The sequence below is a fragment of the Notothenia coriiceps genome, unplaced genomic scaffold (genome assembly GCF_000735185.1).
Source record: "Notothenia coriiceps isolate Sejong01 unplaced genomic scaffold, NC01 NC01_scaffold00000339, whole genome shotgun sequence".
In the NCBI taxonomy this organism is placed as follows: domain Eukaryota; kingdom Metazoa; phylum Chordata; class Actinopteri; order Perciformes; family Nototheniidae; genus Notothenia; species Notothenia coriiceps.
In genome coordinates, this window is record NW_011333040.1 from 4,959,140 (window position 1) to 4,977,936 (window position 18,797).

The window sequence follows — 18,797 nt, forward strand, 5'->3', positions numbered from 1 at the left end:
AGAAGTAATTATGCATACAGCACACAAACACACATGCTATCACCATAGGCTATCACACAGTCAAACACACAGGTTTACATATTCACATAACAAATAGTATACGGTGGTGCAGTTTTTTGTAGCTAAATATGGTTTCAACATAAAAAGAAATAATTTCAGGTAATAAACATACTAACTTTCTTTGCTAGAATCAGACCAGAAGATAGATACCGCACTCATATGTCTGTTTGTTAAATATGAAGCTTGCCTACTGCCCGCAGCCGGATAGCTTAGCTTAGCTTAGCGTAAAGACTGGAAACAGGGAAACGGCTAAAAAGAAATCGAAAACATAACACAGTGTTGTTTATTGATCTTAAGAGGTGCTTGCAGGCGTGTTTCGTTAACTTTAGAGAGAGCAAATCAAGCTATTAACCTAATTTACGGTCTTTACGCTAAAATACGCTAAGCTAAGCTAATTAAAGAATAGCTCAACCAAGCTATTGCACAGACATTGGAGGGTGGTCTTCTCATCTCACTCTTAGAAAGTAAATATAACCCTTTATTAAAAAAACGTCAACCTATTCCTTTTTGATTTGGAGAGTTTACCACAACAATGTTAAACTAATTTCATTACACAGGTAATATCGTCTGAGTAAAGTACTGCAACATAACACTTTATAAAAGTGGAGACATATATATTCCATTGGTTACAAGCATAAAATACACAATTGATGATGATGATATCTGCTCAAGTTCACAGTGATAGGAAAAAAGCTCATTCCTGTCCATTTTTGGTGATAATAATGCATTACCTCATATTTATCATTTTCTTGACTTGACTTGCTATGAAAATACAGTTGAATGTAGCTTATCCACTTTAAAACGTACAACCCTGTACTTGATTTTGTGCCAGTGTACTTTATGCTGACATTGGACGTGATTCTGTTGTGACTTTTGGATAACCAAACCAAAAGTGTGGTGGTCTGTGGATCATGATTACATTAAAACGTCTCTTTTTCATCTGAAGGGATGAATCTTTTTGTTCATGAGACATTTTCCTTCTTTGCCAGACAAAACAAATAACATTTGAATGAGCAACTCGAAGCAATATCTGCTAATAATACCACAAAGTAGCTTAATGAATGATGAGTGTGAGTGTGAGAGTGTGCAACCGTTTGCATGATAAATGGAAAAATTAAATGTTGTTATAGCTTTCCTGTTTTCCACCGTTACTGAGTAGTGAACTCCTGGGGACCACACATACTCATCTCCCATCATTCCCACTGACAGCGAGCAGTCTGCTTGTTCCTTCCTGTAGCCTTGTGCATCCTTCCCAGTAGTGCTGCCCTTTACAAGAATAGCATGCTCTGCTTGTGAGTAATTTATAGTCACCGTTAAGCAGCATCCTGTTAAAGAGTTCTCCTCCTCTTCATCTAGCTCTCCCCCTTCTTCTCTCACGCTACAGCGTCACTGTCCGTGGGTGTGGGAATACAAGGAGTCTGTTTAAGGAAGTTTAGCCTACTGAGAGGCTCGGGACACTTCAGAGCATTGTGTGCAAAGATCCATTGTTTGTTCCTTTAATCTCCAGTTCCTAATCCATCCCTGCCAGGCTCATTTGTTGCTTTAGTGGTCCTCAGGATGTGTATTTATTGTCTGAAAAAGTAAATGTATATACTGTATATATATATATCAGAATGTGTATTTTAAAAGCTGCTGGATATATGGAAGGGCTTAAGAAGAATCCTCAGGTGAGAGATCAATCGCTGTATTTCCTGATGCTGCGATCAGTGTGGATGTTGTTGGGCTCGGGGCTTTTACACTGGATACTGGTGCCATTCATGGGTCCTGTGCTGCTTAGTTGGTTGTCAGAGTAACACCAGCAGCACAAGCAAGACTGGAAGAACATGGGAAGAGAAAGACAACTTTTAGAGGAACAGTTCAACATATTGATAAGATACCCCTCCCCTATTTTAAGCCAAATTGAAGGAACAAGTAGATGGTCTAGCAAAAAACTTAAAATCAGGGAATAGCTAAAGTAGCACTGTCCATGCATCTACCACCAAATCTATGCTGACACATTATTCTATGATGTAGAACATGTTTAATCTGTACAAAAGCCTTTATGCCAAGATATTTTTCGAATTATTGGCTAGCAATGTCCCCCAGTTTTTGTGTTAAGCTAACGTAGCTTTATGTAGCTTTAGGGTTCATATTAGTTATTTTCTACATTGTTTTACGTAGAGTTTTTTTCTACATGTGCAGCTTAACAAGGGTTTGCTCCCTCCCACAAATCCTTGAAAACGTGCAAACTTGAGGCATGGTTTATCTCCAGCTCTGGTACGTTTGACAGAAATGTGCGTGTGTGTTTGTCCTCAGCCCCACAAAATTAATACATAAATCAAGAGGCTGCTTTTACATGTTGCTTATGGAATGTCCTCACCATCATAGCCTCTGTGTCATGTACAAAAGGCCTGAGTTCACTGTTTGCTTTACTCACCAGGAAAAATGTGAAGTGCATGTGTGTGTGTTGGTCTGTGAGTGTGTGTGTGTGTGTGTGTGTGTGTGTGTGTGTGTGTGTGTGTGTGTGTGTGTGTGTGTGTGTGTGTGTGTGTGTGTGTGTGAGAGACATAGATACAAAGTTATCGTTTAGGTGTGTTACATTCATTAATATCCATCTGTTGTAAAACAGTACCATACCTTGAAGCAGTTTTTAAACTTCTTGCTGACAAAATAGAGGATAATAGGGTTTATGCAGGAGTTGATTGTTGCAAGGTTGATACCAAAGTAGTCCAGGACCAACAGGAAACTGAAAAAAATACAAATATAAGACATTATTATGATTTTATAGAGCAACACAGAGGCCATTCAAGCTTTTTTCAGCATGGCATTTTATATTAAACACTTCTGGCAGAATCAGCTTTGTTCCTGTTTTTTTATTTAATAAAAATAAAATGTCTATTTTAATTTGTGTCACAACATTGCTATGTCTTGTACATTTGAATACTTAGTTTCCTATAGACCTTCGGGTAACTTCTGTTTAACTAACCTGAGCAGCTCACAGCGCGTATTCTTATCCTGTTGGTAAACCACCTTCTTAATGATCCTGCTGAGGTGCAGTGGGAACCAGCAGAGGGCAAAGATAAGGACGAGGCAGAAGACAGCTTTGGCCACCTCCCTTCTCTGCAGAGAGAAACAACAGATTTGATCCCACCATTAGAGAATAGATGACGTACTTTGTGCTAAGGAGGGTCAGAGGTTACAACTGTATAATAAACACTGCTGACTGAGCCACTGTGGATCATTTTACAACATAAAAAACGCATTTAACATCACATTACAAATGCTTTTACTTTATTTAACACATGATACACATTTATTGGAGTTGTGAGCATGTTGTTATCATTTAGAGGTATGTCTGACCTGTTTGAGGTGCTCACTGAGGGCTATCCGAAGGCTGCCGTTCCTGCGGTTGAGCATCTCGCTGGTCATCAGAGTGTAAAACACAGCGGTGCAGATCAGTGGCACACAGAAGTAGAAGCCAAACATCCACCAGTCTTTTGCTTCCTGATAGAACTACAGGGAAACAAGCACACATGAAACAGTAGTTTATGTCAAACTGAAATTAATTCATAAATTACTTTTGTATGCCATCCAAATGGATCTAATACGTCCTAGGACCTCACGAAACTATCTGTAGTTGCCAATATCCCTATAATGATTCCTTTTGCAACTTAATGCATCAGTAGAGGGATGCTTTCTTTTAAACATTTGGCAGTACAGTTGATGTGGGAATTGAATATCCAAATGAGACATCATGTGTGATATTGTGCTGTACAATAGAAGTACCGTGGATGAAATAGGAACAGATGCTTTGGTCATTCAACCTGAACTAGACCTAAACCGCCACAAATCCCCACTTTGCACTCCAGGGCCATTACAGTCCATGTGAGTGCTACACGTGTGCATGTAGAGTTAATAAGTCTGAAAACAAACCACTTCTAGCCCTTTCGGCTCTTTGTTCTCATAAAAAATAGGCTTAAATGTATGATGATAAAAAAAAAACACAATTTCACAACCCTACAAAATTGACTGAACCCTATTACACAATCTCCACGAAAAGTAAAAAGAAAATAGTTTAATTTGCAGTTCTGCATCAAACTTTGGCCTTGGTGAAAAGATCCTTTATGCGGAACATTTGCTATTTCATTGCTATTAAATAATGCTGTTAAATAATGGCCGGTTTGTTCTGACCTCAGCATGGTTTCGCTGATATCTGAGAGAGATTACTCCAATTTCGTACATATGGAAAAGATATACGCATGTGGCTCAGCTTGAGGCCCCAGATTTCAAGTTTCAGTAATTGCACTTGGCCTGCAACCAATTATGCTTCAAGGATGTGAAAACGGCCACAATCACATGGAGAGAGTGAGTAGACGAGGTCATTTCTTAACGTGATTCAAAATCTTTTCAGTATCAAACACTTGCTTAAAGTTTAAGTTTGGCAAAGTACTCGTCAAGTATAAGCAAGTTGGTATACCAATTGTCTTGTGTTTTTAAATTATTTATTAACCAAGCAGGAAGTTCTTCATGTTCTATATGTGCCCCTATATCACATCTGCCTGCCATCAACAACACTTTTAGACTTTAAACAACACATGTTTTTAAGACAGTGGAAAGATAAAGCTGAACTTTCCCTTTAAGTATTCCTAATGCCATAGGTTTTATCTCAATAATCCAGCATGTTTTGTCTCTTCACTGCAAAATTCAACGCCACTAGTACTGCACCTCGACACAATGTACTCTACAGCACATCCTGGCATTAATATAAGCAAAACATTAGGAGACAAAAACACAACACACTGATTTTCTTATCCAAAGATGATAAGCAAAGGGGTCATAGCGTACCATCATGAAGCCAGTCTTTGTTTCAAGCATGCAGGTGCGTTTGGTTTGGTTCCTGTAGGTGAAATCGACCATGTTGAAACCGATAGCCTCCGGTATTGCAAGGAAGAGAGACAGCAGCCAAATAGTCGAGATCTCTATGACTGTGAGCAGAGGGATGCCCACTCCCTGAACTCTGCTCCAGGAGGCCACCGCCCTGTACCTGTGGAGGGCAGACGCAAAGGGTGGATACAACAATATGTTAGGAAGATTATGTTACTGGAGCAGGAATTATTATGATATAGCACTACTTGGATACAAAATGGAAATCAGAAATGAAAAGATATAAGAAATCAGATATCCATTAAATGTCCCACAGTGGAAAAATGTAGGGGACAATGCAGATAAAGACAAAATAAAAGAGTGAACTAAACTATGGAATAAAAAGGCAAGCACAAGTTAATTAAAGTCAAATATATCCAAGTAGTGAAGTTGCGGCCAGTAATAATAAATAATAGGAAGTAAATATTGCACATTTAACACAGTAACCATGTTATTACACTTAATTAATGAAGACACGGCTGCAGTCGTTCAGTTGCATTCAGTCACTGTTCCGTCATTAAATAGAAATCAGTAATTCATCATTGTCTTTGTCTCCCACGACTGAAGAAAGCTAACAATACCTTTCTTTATGCATGGCAGCACACCAAGCACAACAAACTGCTCAGTCAGCAAATAATATCAAAATGTAAAGAATTAATGAGAGATGATCAATTGTTTATTTTAAATATCTAATATTTATATTTTTGTGAAGCCTCCAAACAGACTGGCCCATGTTGGCAGAGAGGTCTGTGTGTTGGCTCTTGTTTCCCGTGAATACTTGTTTGCTTGTTTGTTTCATTAATGGAAACCACTTGTCGAAATGTTTTAGTAAAATCATGCATCAAGATTTTATGGCAAAAACAATATATTTTTCATGACACATTTGAATTTCTCTGTTGAACAAAATGGCAGCATTCATATTTCACTAAGTGGTAATGTATCCACCTTTTTCTCTTCCTACAACATTGAAAAGATACAAAATAGTCTTTCATTATACAAAAGCACATGCGCAAATACTGAGAAATGCTAAATGTTTCCTTGAAACAAATGGAGAGCATCTGCTCTTGAACACAAACTCTGCAGTGTTCTTCTCAGAATAAATATCATTAAAGATGTGGTTGAACCTTGGTGTGCGTCTTATCTCTAAAGTTGCGTCTAAAGTGGGATCACACTGAGCCTCAGCACTTCATGATCATCCTTTATTCATCAGGGAATTTCTATTAAATTACTATTAAAAAAAGGAGTGTCTGTTCACTTCCAATCAAGATAATATTTTCCTCATTAGCATTATATAAGGTACAGTATATAGTTCAGTGCTTAAAACATACACGTAATGTTGCATATACAAGTCCATTAAAGAAATAAAGAGCATCTTATAAGTTCCTTACACAAGTTTTGAACGCTGAGGCAACACATCAAGCAGAGAGATAAGTAGCTTCTTAGTGGGAATACTCAATATGTATTTTCCAGAAAGCTATCATCATCCCAGCTAACAAACTATTTACGTCATTAAACCAGACTCAAATAAAAATGTCTAAATACTCGATAAAACCAAATGAACATAAGAAGAAAACATTTATGACAAAATAATCTAGATACATTTTTTTAGCTAAGAAAAAGACTATGTATAATTTGGCATTTGTGTTTAGTTATCTTTCCAATGATTTGACTGTACATAGAAGTTTTATTTAATTCTATCTGCTTTCAATGATAATATCTTGAACATTGCGTTTCTATTGGGCCTTCAGCTGGCCTTACAAGACAGTGTAACTTTAGAGCAAAAGTTCCCCCTTTTTATATGTTCCCATGGATAATTAAAACACCAAAGATACACCTTTTATGTGAAAGACAAACAGATATAATGTCCAATACGTTTTGGAGAATTAATTGATCCTCTATATCCTACTTTAGCATTCATGTTTGATCAAAGACCAAATCATAAAACACATGTGCAAAACCTAATATGCAAAGTATATTCTGGGGTCACTTTTTGGTATACAAAGAGCTGCATTGTTGCCTTCATTTGTTTCAGGACTAACAACACGGACCCTCACATGTCATAAATCTAAACTCATGAAGCAGTGTTGAGTGTGGAAGCACTGACCTGTCCACGCTGAGGGCGCACAGGTTGAGAACGGTGATGCCCACAGAGGCTTTCTGCAGGAAGGGCACCAGCTTACACAGAAACAGGCCTAAATCACTGTCTTGAAAAGGGAACCGAGATGCCAGGAGCTGGTGGAGGGAACACAAACAATTACACATGATGAATACTAAAATCACATTTGTAAAGACCTTTATTGTTCAACAGTGTTTTGTTCATCTATTGTATAAGTACAAAGTCATCTGAGTCTTTTTGGAACTAATTATTGACCTTTCTTTTGTTTTTGGATTCTTACTTTCTCATCAATATCTTTTTAAGGCAATTATTCTGCAGATTGGCGTACACGTCATCTTAACGTCAGAGGGAGTCTGACACGGACCATATGGAGCTCATCAGCTGATAACACTTTGCGTAACTTCTTCAAAACATTCTCATGCAAACACCTCATCTCTCAAATCGCTCAACCAAACTTTAATAATAATTCATGATGTTGTCACCAGTATCTCAGAGCCACTTCCACAACCTCTTATATATTACTTCCTTTGGGAAAGTAAGTCAAGGCCACGTGAGTTTTGACCTTTGTTTCCATAAATTTCGTCTTGGCACTTTTCCTTCAATGCAAAGCCAAAGGATGAACTCCATGGTGCTTCCTGGCCTCTATTGTTTACTTGTGCTGTTTTAGTTTCCCAGGAGCACAGAAGAGCAGCAGAGAGGAAAGGAGCCCACCAATGTTTTCAGTGTTTATTAAGTGGATGATTATTTTTGGAAACACTGTCACAGCCCTTAAGGAAGTGAAAAAGGGGATACAGTATGTTTTCAACATTGTAGTCGTGGCTCTTTCTTTGTTTGTTCATAAACAGTTCCCCCCATAAGGTTTAGTTTCCTTTCTGCACATGTGTTGCTGTTTGGTTAATTCTTACCAGGTGGCTTTCTCGTTTTTCATTCACAAAATGGCCCACAATGCATTTAAAGAATCAAGCTGAGTGATGACTCCATTATTCTTTATTATTATACAAAGCATGACACTATTTATTGTTATAAATCAACCCAGGACAGGAGCTCAAGCTTAATTTATCATTATTAAACGCCTCATATTTTTTAAAACCACAGTCCAAAAGAAAACAAAAGTGAGTCACCCAAAATCAAAACACGAAATTGAAACCGGCTGCTGTTTCTCTCACTAACTACTACATGAACTTGTATTAATGTTTTCTAATACAAAAAAGGAAATTAAATAATCTAACTTCCAATGAAGACCAGCTGAGAATAATAAAACTTAGAATTGTATTTACACTGTCACATAAGTCAACTTTTTTAACTTTAACTTGGATACAAGGTTAAAGATGGGGCTGTGTTTAAAACTCAAGTCATTATCACTTGAGTAACACTGGGACTTTAGATAAAGGTCAGTGACTAATGTCCCAGGTCAATACAAGGCCACTGGCATGTGTGACTACAGCCTGATTTGTGTGTTTATTTAAGACGGCCATATCCCTGCTCCTCTCATCACTAATCTACCCACACGAGGGAGATAACGGCGTCCAACTGATTACACTTTCCCGTCTATTGGCCCACTCCCTTACACCCCTTTCCTCTTCCCCCCATTTTCCCGTTTGTAATATTACACTTTATCTCTGCGTATCGCTTCCATTGTTACTGCGTTTCGTCATATCAACACAGAGACCTGTCACTCAGCAGCTTGGTTTTGAAAACAAGGTCAAGACTTTAATTAAACATGCACCAACAGAGTGAAACTGTACCTTGTATGATGTAATGGGTATAACGATGATTATGTAGATAAGATCCCCCAGTGCCAGACTGGCAATGAGAGCGTTCGGCCCGTTCCTCATGCACTTGTGCTGGTATATAATCCTCAGAAGGGTGGCGTTGCCCACCAGGCCCACCACAAACACTATAATGGAAATGATGGTGTTTATGTACTTAAAATAGTCATTAATGGAGGTAGGGTGGAGGCACATCGGAGGCCGCATCGACCTCTTTACGACTGTTTCATTTCCAGATCCCACAGCTTGAACATCAGGCACCGCGACCGCCAGGTGGAGGCCGGGCCCTGTGCTGGGGGTGACGGTGCTGTAGAGACCCGGAGACTGACGAGTGGAGTGGACGAGGGAGTCATCCTCTGCCTGAGTTCTGTTTGTCTGGCACATTCCTCTGGCTGCCATACAGGCCATTAGCACCAACATATGCACAGCTGGGGTGCCCATTATGGAGCACATTCAGCGCTTTGATTCCACTGATTGAAAGACTGTCCCAATATATCCCTGCAGTGAGAGAAGAAATACAAAAAACAAGGGAAAATGTGGGTTATTTTTCATGTGACGCTCATTCCATCAACTTTAACGTTTTCGCATGTTGCCTCCACTTAAAACCCAGCCAAAGTTGAAAAATATATGTCAGTTACAGGAATGTTAAACAGCATTAATGTCCTTTCAAAAGCTGTGACAAAGTTTAACAACTCCTTCAAGACTTCAAAAAGGTTTTGCCAAGGGGGTACAGATGGGAGATGCCAGGACTAGTTATAGTCAGGCGGTTCAGAGTGAGGCATCCGCAGAGCGTATTGGGCATCTTGTTTGCTCTCAGTCGTCCCTGAAAAAGGGAGCTGTCGGTTATGGCTTTGTGTCAACAATACACAGTGCAGCCACACAGTGCAGGTTGTCGTGCTGTTTTCCCAGTGAGCCCCTTGCGTGGGTTTGTAACCGAGAGATTTCCTCAGTTTTGCATTCTCCTTCTGTTTCTAATTTAGAAGGGTTTCAACATGTGGTTACAAAACAAAGAGCTTTTATTTGAACATGGAAGAAGTGCTGCAGGGCTGATTTCCAGTCAATGTTACTTCAACCCGAGCATAAAGAATCATCTAAATCTGCAAAGTAAAATACATACTGAGGTTATAGCCTGAATTCCTTTGTGGATTCTTTGGTTCTTTTTTTTTTTTTAAAGTTTACTCATATGTCTGTCTTCACCTTTTTCCCTCCAAAAAGGAAAACAACACCAAACTTTCTGGACAAAATCAGAGTAATTAATTCCACAAAGCTCCAGGTAAAGAGCACATAAAGTTTCAAGCTGTCAGATTGATGGTGAAGCCCTTTTCATCATGCCACAGCACAAGCAACTCTTATAGCCCAGAGTTCTTCCTGTTCAAAGTCCCAGCTGTCACCAAGTACACAAAGAACTATTTAGCAGCCAGCCCTTCAAGTAGCATCACAGTTTAGCATCAGCATGACACTACTGGGATCTGTGACAGCACACAAACTGATCTATCCATAAATAATAAATACATTTGGTTTTCACCTACCGCTTCTAAAATGTCTGCCTGGCCCCCTTGGAAACCGTCAGGCAAACTTTCGGCTGAAGCCCCCAGACATCTGTATCACATCACATGAGTAATTAACGCACTATCAAAGCCGCACCGTATCCCACTTGGTTTGAGCAATGCACCCGTCTGCTCTGAGGTGCCTTCGCATTATGGCTCAGAGTTTCCTGTGGAGAGTTTGCAGTATGTCTGTGTGTGTGTGTGTGTGTGTGTGTGTGTGTGTGTGTGTGTGTGTGTGTGTGTGTGTGTGTGTGTGTGTGTGTGTGTGTGTGTGTGTGTGTGTGTGAAATCTACCTTGGCTTTGGGTTGAGGNAGGTATCTAATTACTTATTTATTTAGAATCCCATAAGTTAGTAACAGAGATGGACAAACTAAAGTGGTAGATAAATGGCATAAATCCTACAATGAAGTGTTCTCCTGTGAGAGGGCGATCAAGAAAAGAGAGTGAGCAGATGACAGCACTGACAAGGTGTGTTTCCCGCAGCGAGACGCTACAATACTAATTGTGGGCTCATCACGTTGATTCGGCCACAATAGAAAACAAAAAACAACTCTCGCTCTCTCCAGAGGGGCAGGTCAGACAAAAATGGCAAACGGGCTGTTGCCCGGGCAACATTAGCCCGTACCTGTGCACGTCCCTGCTGTTGATCAATACATTTCCAATGAATTGTTCAACCCTATTTGGTGCTATGAAAAAAAGATCTTTCACTTTCTCATGAAATGGGTATATTTGAACATTTAGCACTGGGGTTTTTGTCATGCTTTTATCTGCAGCAGGGAGCCGTTGCCATGGAGAGAATTAACACATTGAATTAGACACAGTTCTGTGGGCTAATATTTCTACAATTTGTGTGTTTCCCCATAAGATCTAATGCTGAATTGTTCACAGTGTATCCATTAAAGTACAGACAACCGCCACTGGATATGTTTTGACACCAAAGAATATGACAATTACTAGGAAAGATCTCAAGAAGCAGGGCTATGATGTTAATGCCCAATCTGAGACGACGCATATAATACGCATATGCACTTGAAATATCATGTCTTGCTGATTTCAGGAGAACTTGTGTTTTGATTTGGCTTAAAGAGAACCTGTAAGAGTTGGGTGAGGAACTACAATAAGGCCCCGTTGGCAAAAACTCTCAAAATGGTAACGCTTAATTAAGTGATCCTACTGAGGGAATACAAAAGAAAGTAGCTAGTGTTTGGCAGTGTACAGCGTTAGCACCGAGGACACCACTGGGAACAACTCTTAATGCTTCTGACACGACTCATCAATCTAAAATGGTCATTTGATCAACAATCACAGAGCGGCAAAGAACTGTCTGTGATGGTTTCAAGAAGCGTCCAACTGCATCTGCAGGGGAGGCAGCACTGCTGTGAGGAGGACTGTGTGTATGGATACTAAAACGGACTATAAAACATTACTTATAAAAGTTATTTTATACAATTTTGCTATAAACTGAGAGTAAAGGAGAGTAGGTCTGATTGTATTTACTGTAACAGACAATTGGGCTACATATAGTGCCAGGTTGGATTTTTCAAATGTAGGAATGCCCAGTTATGTATATTCCAATTTCCATGAATCTATCATTATCTAGGGTTCTGACATGTCTCTTTGACTCTCCTTGCCACTCACGGATATTTATACACAAAATGGTTGAAAATAATACAATTGTTAGTGTCTCGTTTTCTGGAGCCTTTTGTATTTACCACTCTGCTGAGTTTGATTTCTCTGAAATTACCATTTATCTAATGTATTATCACTTTGAAACTTTCACTTTCAGATTACCATATATTTTCGCTTTGGTTTTTCTGTCCTGCGTTTCCGGCTCGATTTCGTGAAACCTGGTATAAGGGTGTAGCATGGGCCGACAAAAAACCCATTTGGATTCACGGAGCGTATCCGAATCACTGGGTGGATACCTGCATTATTTTAAAGTTTTCATTTATCTTCTTCAAACTTTCAATCTTAGATTACCAATGGTTTTGGAATATTATGTCTGTTCATCAGAAGGCTTAAAAAACACTTCACATAAAGTTTTCTTTGCCAGAGTAAGATGAGAAGGTTTATTTCTACTCCCGAAATATGAAGTTCAGTTTATTGGATGTTTTTTTACCTAAATGTATCAAAGGAGTAACACTTAGGTTCTCACCTAACATGTTACCTACAAATGTCTCTTTCATATCCAAAACATGTTTAATCTCTTGTACTGAGGATTCAACCAGGACTGTTTTATATCCCTCTAAGTCACATGTGTCAAACTCAAGGCCCGGGGGCCAAATCCGGCCCGTGGTAGATTTAATTTCGGCCCGCAGGATAATTTCTAATTACTATTAGATCTGGCCCGCCGGTATATTGCACGCACACCTTCATTCCATCCTGAGGGTCTCCTCAGCTCAGAGCCTGAGCCGAAACATTGATGACCTTGCACCCGAGATGAGATGCCAAGTATCTGGACTAGCAACACAGAGCAGCACACTGACTTTCCATGGTTGTTTCCTTCTGCACTTTTTCTCTCACGACAACAGGGCATGTTTGGTTTGTTCTTTGAGGAAAATAGTTTTTTTGAAGCTGTTGTTGGCCTGTACATTTTTCCACAGGCCAACAACAGCTTCAAAAAAACTATTTTCCTCAAAGAACAAACCAAACATGCCCTGTTGTCGTGAGAGAAAAAGTGCAGAAGGAAACAACCATGGANAACGGGATCGAAAGATGACTTTTCTCTCTCCATTGACGTCAATGTATAATTTTCCGCTTCCGGGGTCCCATGGGTCGGAAGTAGATGGGCGGGACTTCGCCTCTCTATTGTGGCCGAATCAGCATGATAAGCCCACAATTAGTAGCGTCTCGCTGCGGGAAACACACCTTGTCAGCACTGTCATCCGCTCGCTCTCTTTTCTTGATCGCCCTCTCACAGGAGAACACTTCATTGTAGGATTTCTGCCATGTCTCTACCACTTAAGTTTGTCCATCTCTATTATTAAGTTATGGAATACTAAATAAATAAGTAATTAGATTCCTTACCGTTACTGTGCTCATAAAAAATGATAAGAATAAGACTAATGCGTATTCAACTGGTTTCATTAATTAGTGAGTTTATTTTAGGTAATTAGTTAGAAGCCCTCAGTATGTCTGCACAGCAGTTACAATGGTCAAACTACATTAAAACAGGATTGTCCCCATATTTTCTTTAATAGTTACTAACATTAGATATTTTTATGAGATAAGGACCGCAACACAAAAAATGTGCCTGAATAACGAATTTAGCAGAGGACATAAAAGTCAATTGAGTGTCACTTGCAATGACAGTGTTGTGTTTTTATTTTATGAAACTTTTACATTAAAAACAAGTTCGAATTTTTTTCGGGGGGGGATTTTTCCAGTTTAGAGCAATAGCCCCTCCAAATGTCTGTGCACGTCCCTGATCAACAGTATAACATATTCCCCCTAGATGTACATATACAAATGCACTTTATGATGACAAGTTGTTTAAACGCTTTTGGTGTCAAAATGTTTTGTCTTATGATCAATGTAAGCCCCACAGCAAGTGGATGTTTTTGCTGTAAAATTGTGAAATAAGAACAGCAAAATTAGGGGTATTTGTGTAAGTACGGCGCTGTCTTTATAATGGAAATGGAGTAGCAAACAATGGAAAGGGAGCATCAACGAAAGAGAGCGATGCAAACTGGCATAAAAAGATGTTTCCTACCCCTTTTGATTCTGAGAGATTATTGCCATGCTGTGATAAAGGCTTCATATCCCAAATAGGCCTAAAGCACCAACATTTCTTATGCTGAGCACTTCCAAAATGGCTGCCAAAAGATGTGTGATTACCATGGCTGTATAAAGGACACTTGACAGTGTCTCCTGTTCATTATGAAATTGTCTCGAGCGCATAAAGCCACAATGGCTGACTGCAGAGTATAACATTACTCGAATCTCTCTGCGATCTTTCTTCTGTCTTTACTTTTCACTTCCTTACGTATCTATCTGGTTATTTTTGCCTTAGTCATTAATTTCAGAGCATTCAGCCGGCTTCTCGAGTGTACATTCACGTATTGATCTGAAACACCTCTAGGCTACCCTCCATCTCCGCACCGAAACGTCCTCTTTCTCTTTCTCTCATTCAAACCACATGTACCAGCGCATTGTGTTGAAGCTAGCTCAGTGTACTGCAATAAACCAGTTGCAGGCAAAGGACTGCACTGTGGAACTGCCAGTAGAGACATGATAGTCTGTGGCAGGTAGTGTGTGATTCTTTCCCATTCCATTGTCACATTTTCTCTCTCTCTTTCGCTCTCCTTAGAAACAAGATAAGTTTGTTGAAAACTCTTTGTTGTTGCGGGCCATTCTCTGTCGTCTCCTGAGCGTAACTTTATATCCACGTGATAGATATAGCCAGACCATGAAAAGATGTATTGGTTAATTAATGTAATGGCGTGTGTGTGTGTGTGTGTGTGTGTGTGTGTGTGTGTGTGTGTGTGTGTGTGTGTGTGTGTGTGTGTGTGTGTGAGAGAATATGTTGTGAGTGAGCATTTGTACAGTGTGTGTGAATATGAGTGTGTGTTTTAACGTGTGTTTTGTCTATGGAATTGAGCAACATAAAGAAAAAAGGCTCATTACCTCAGAACCAGGAACACAAATTGGAACCAATGGCCTGGTCATTCTTCGACTTATAATTAATGATGCAGCATGCTTCCATCCTGAGCGCCTATCCCTGCACTTTTTTCATCACAGATACACCTTTTACCACACAATTTAACAGGAATAATATTGCACAGGTGGCACTGCTGGTTTTGAGGTAGAAAAATAAATTACACTGGCAGAAAGTTCACATTTTATACCAGCTGGAAGAAATGTGTGCCGGGGAAGGTAATGAACAAAAGGCGAAGTGTAGCAGACTGCGGTGGTGTTGAGCAGCTGCCAGGTGTGAATTTGAATCTGATCCGGGCCGTGACTGGAGGAGAGCATGGGGCAGTCAACTTTCACCACTTAATTAGGTATTAAAAAAGCCTTCATGAGAAATATGTCAATCAATCAATCAATCAATGTTTATTTATATAGCCCAATATCACAAATGTTACATTTGTCTCAGTGGACTTCACAGTTTGTACAGAATATCAGTATGACAATACGACACCCTCTGTCCTTAGACCCTCACATCGNTGATTATTTAATGTTTAATGTTGTTTTTATAGGCAATCATTTAAGCTTTGTTAGTTCCAGGTTTAATATGTGCAATAAGTTCTGCAATAAACATTGAACCAGTCCGGCCCTCGAGTAGTACCCATTTATTTTATTTTGGCCCACTGTGTATTTGAGTTTGACACCCCTGCTCTAAGTCATTGAAGAGCTTCAACTATTAAAAGAAGTTTGAATGGAAGGGATTAAACTTGTACCAGATCAGCAGTGCAATGTTATGGCTGGCAGCATGTGGATGGATTTAATCTGCTGCTATAACAGTCTTGAGGGACTTTGCACCCCATTAGAGCGCTATGATTCAACTATCAGATACAGTTAGTCCAACTCTTTAAGCCTGGCCAGTCTTTTGAAACATGGTTTTGCTAAAGCCAGAACTGTATAAAGTTGAAGAAAGTCATTGTGACCCTGTCTTTATTTCAAACTGCTACTCTGGCTCAGGATTTAAAAGTTGGTTTATTGGAAAAAGAGAGTGAAAACAGATATTATATGCGAGACAGGACACACACAGGACTACATGTAAGAATGTGTGATCCTCGGTGATACCCATTCAACGCAGGTCACAGAAGAAATGAAGGGATTAGATTCAGTGGCTTATCTTGCCACAAAAACGTAATTCTAAAGTCAGCTCTGAGGCCGGACACAATAGCCTTCCATTTAATCGTTTCACGCGTGCGGATGCGCGGGTGTGCTGTCGTGATTTCCGGATGATATCCTTGAAAATACTCATTATATTAAAGAATCCCTCCACGCAGGCATGCATTCAGTCCGGAGAGCCGTAGGGTATGAAATGAAGATGTAATATGATTAGGGAAGGATGTAGCACAAAGTGATTTCATTTTATGGACTCGAGCCAAATAGAGAGAGGAAGGATGGGAGAAGGTCTCTATTCTTTTCAGTGGCGCGATGGGATCAGGTTTAGTGATGACAGCTTTACAATGCCATCTGTTGGCGCTCAAACTCCACTGAAGACAGAAGATAAGAGATCCTCCTGCCTGGATCTCTCGTGCTCCCTTCTCCCTGATATAAGGGTGGATTTGGAAGAAGGAGATAAGAAGGCGAGCGAGCGCACCCTCTTTTATTTGCTCTCTATGAGCATCCCTCTTCTTCTTCATGCTAAGGTGCCTATATTCTACGATCTTAAACTCTGTATCCTCTGCTCTAAGTCCTTCACTTTGACATTCCCTCGTTTCTGATTCTTAACTGCAAGACAGACGATAAGAGAGCCGGATTGTTTCCTGCTGCTAGATCCCAGATCATTCTCTTCAGGGGATTTCCCTCCCACTGGCTCTCTTTTGCTTTCCGATACAAAATTGGCTTGAAACTGAAGATAAGAGACTAACCTCTTGGTTACCCGCTATCGACATGCAATTCTGAGAAAGGGTTGAGGGATTGGATATTGCAATTTTAGATATAGTGTCTAATGTGTTTTTAGTCTAAATTGCACCGAAGCGAGTCCAACATGTGAAACATTGATATCGTTTGGTCAATTGTTGCATTTGTAAAAGTCCAAGCTTCTTAATGTGCATTGGCATTTTGTGTTGTGAACACTTTACATGAATAGTTATGTCTAGGCAGATTGTGAGGTATATTCGAGCTGGATTGTATACTTTTTACAGCCACATGTTATGTGTTAGTTAAATTTAAATGTGCTTTACGAGTAGAGCATGAACAACACATGCTTTGCTGCCTGGATTCCAGTTGTTTCTGCACATTTCAGAAATGCGTTTGCTTCTATTTTATTTAGCCGATCAAAGATATGTCCCCTGCTGGACCACTCTGAGGATTGCCAAGCGTTTGGAGTGTTCTCTAAGTATGTGGTGTGCTATACCATGTCCACATAAAGACACCCCAAGGACTCTTTGCCAGTATTAGCTTAACAGAAAGCTTCTGAATGGAATTGCATGCAGTATAATATAGACCCTCCAGAAAAACGCGATTCTGCGATCGCAGAATTTACCGCATAATCAGCAAAATGGCGCAGATTTTTAAAAGGCCGCATATTTATCAAAAGGGCGCATAATCCCCGCATTTTTCCACACAAAGTTGAGGGGGAAAAAATGAACTCGTCTTGACGTGACGTCATCAGCTCGCGCATCACAGAATGTAAACAACACTGTCTAGCAGTGACCACCAACTGGCGGCCCGCGGGCCACATCCGGCCCGCCAGACATTCTCATCCGGCCCGCACGACGGTGGTGACAGTGCGTTGGCGGAGTGGTTACTGCGTTCGCCCCCCACCCATTTTTTTTTTACAACGTCTCGTGATTAAGGTGCAGTACCGGAGTCCAACAGAGAGGCAGCAGCCGCGGGACAGTAGACTGCGTACTGCGAAACCTTCCCTTCCTTGAAGAAGAAGTGATCCTTTGTTGTGAAAAGTATGGTTAATGCGCTCCGCACCACAGCAGTAGCCCCGCTGTGACAGAGTCCAACAGAGAGGCAGGAGCTGCGGGACAGTAGCCTAGAAGCAGGGTTGGGTTGTAACGGAATACATGTAACGGCGTTACGTAATCAGAATACAAAAATCAAGTAGGCTAACCTTTCAGCTGGCGCTACATTTGAAAAACGAGTAACCTGATAACAGTTACTTTCGTAAACCTGAAGTGAATACATTTTGAAATACTTATTGGAATTATTGGTGGAAAAGATTCCTCACAAAATGTAATATTCATTACCGGGAGAACTGTGTGCACACTGCACAGCGCTGCAGCATGTCTGTGAGCAAGAGAGAGATACAGCGTGTCTGTGAGGCCCCGCCCCCGCACGCAGATGAGAGAGAGAGATCTCTTAAAATATATTGAAAGTTAGAAACGGAGATGGTTAGATAAAATGTGCAAGATAACAATTATGTAGCATTTCTTTATTTTCGAAATTNGGGGGGGGGGGTTTACGTCTGTGAGTGATACTGGACACGTACGTACGTGCCAAACCCGTACTCAGGGTGGTTTTGTCTTTATGATACCTAGTGTTCTACACACTCGTTTACATAAATCAATAGGATAGGTAAACTTGTACTCAAATTCACCCCGCAGACCTGGATTGGAGCGAGAACCCCCCAGGCCCCCGTACGTAAGAAGGGGTCCTCTAAAAAAAAAATATAACTTCAATTTTCGTAGTTAGACCACGTGAAACTCTCGTTTGTAATTCTCTAGATACCTTAATGTAGAGAGTTGTGGGTATACTTTGTCTTTGACATTCGT

The 18,797-nt window shown here is 40.2% G+C and overlaps 1 protein-coding gene across 1 annotated transcript; it reads right to left on the reverse strand.

The window, feature by feature from the left end:
• Positions 1-218: 218 nt before the first annotated feature.
• Positions 219-10,647, reverse strand: ednraa (endothelin receptor type Aa). Its single transcript, XM_010768665.1, has 8 exons — positions 10,377-10,647; positions 8,824-9,345; positions 7,067-7,194; positions 4,885-5,083; positions 3,400-3,552; positions 3,026-3,159; positions 2,677-2,785; positions 219-1,873 (listed from the first exon to the last, which is right to left on the reverse strand). Exons 2-8 carry the CDS (start codon positions 9,298-9,300, stop codon positions 1,736-1,738), a joined length of 1,338 nt encoding a protein of 445 aa, XP_010766967.1. The 5' UTR covers positions 9,301-9,345; positions 10,377-10,647; the 3' UTR covers positions 219-1,735.
• Positions 10,648-18,797: the final 8,150 nt, after the last annotated feature.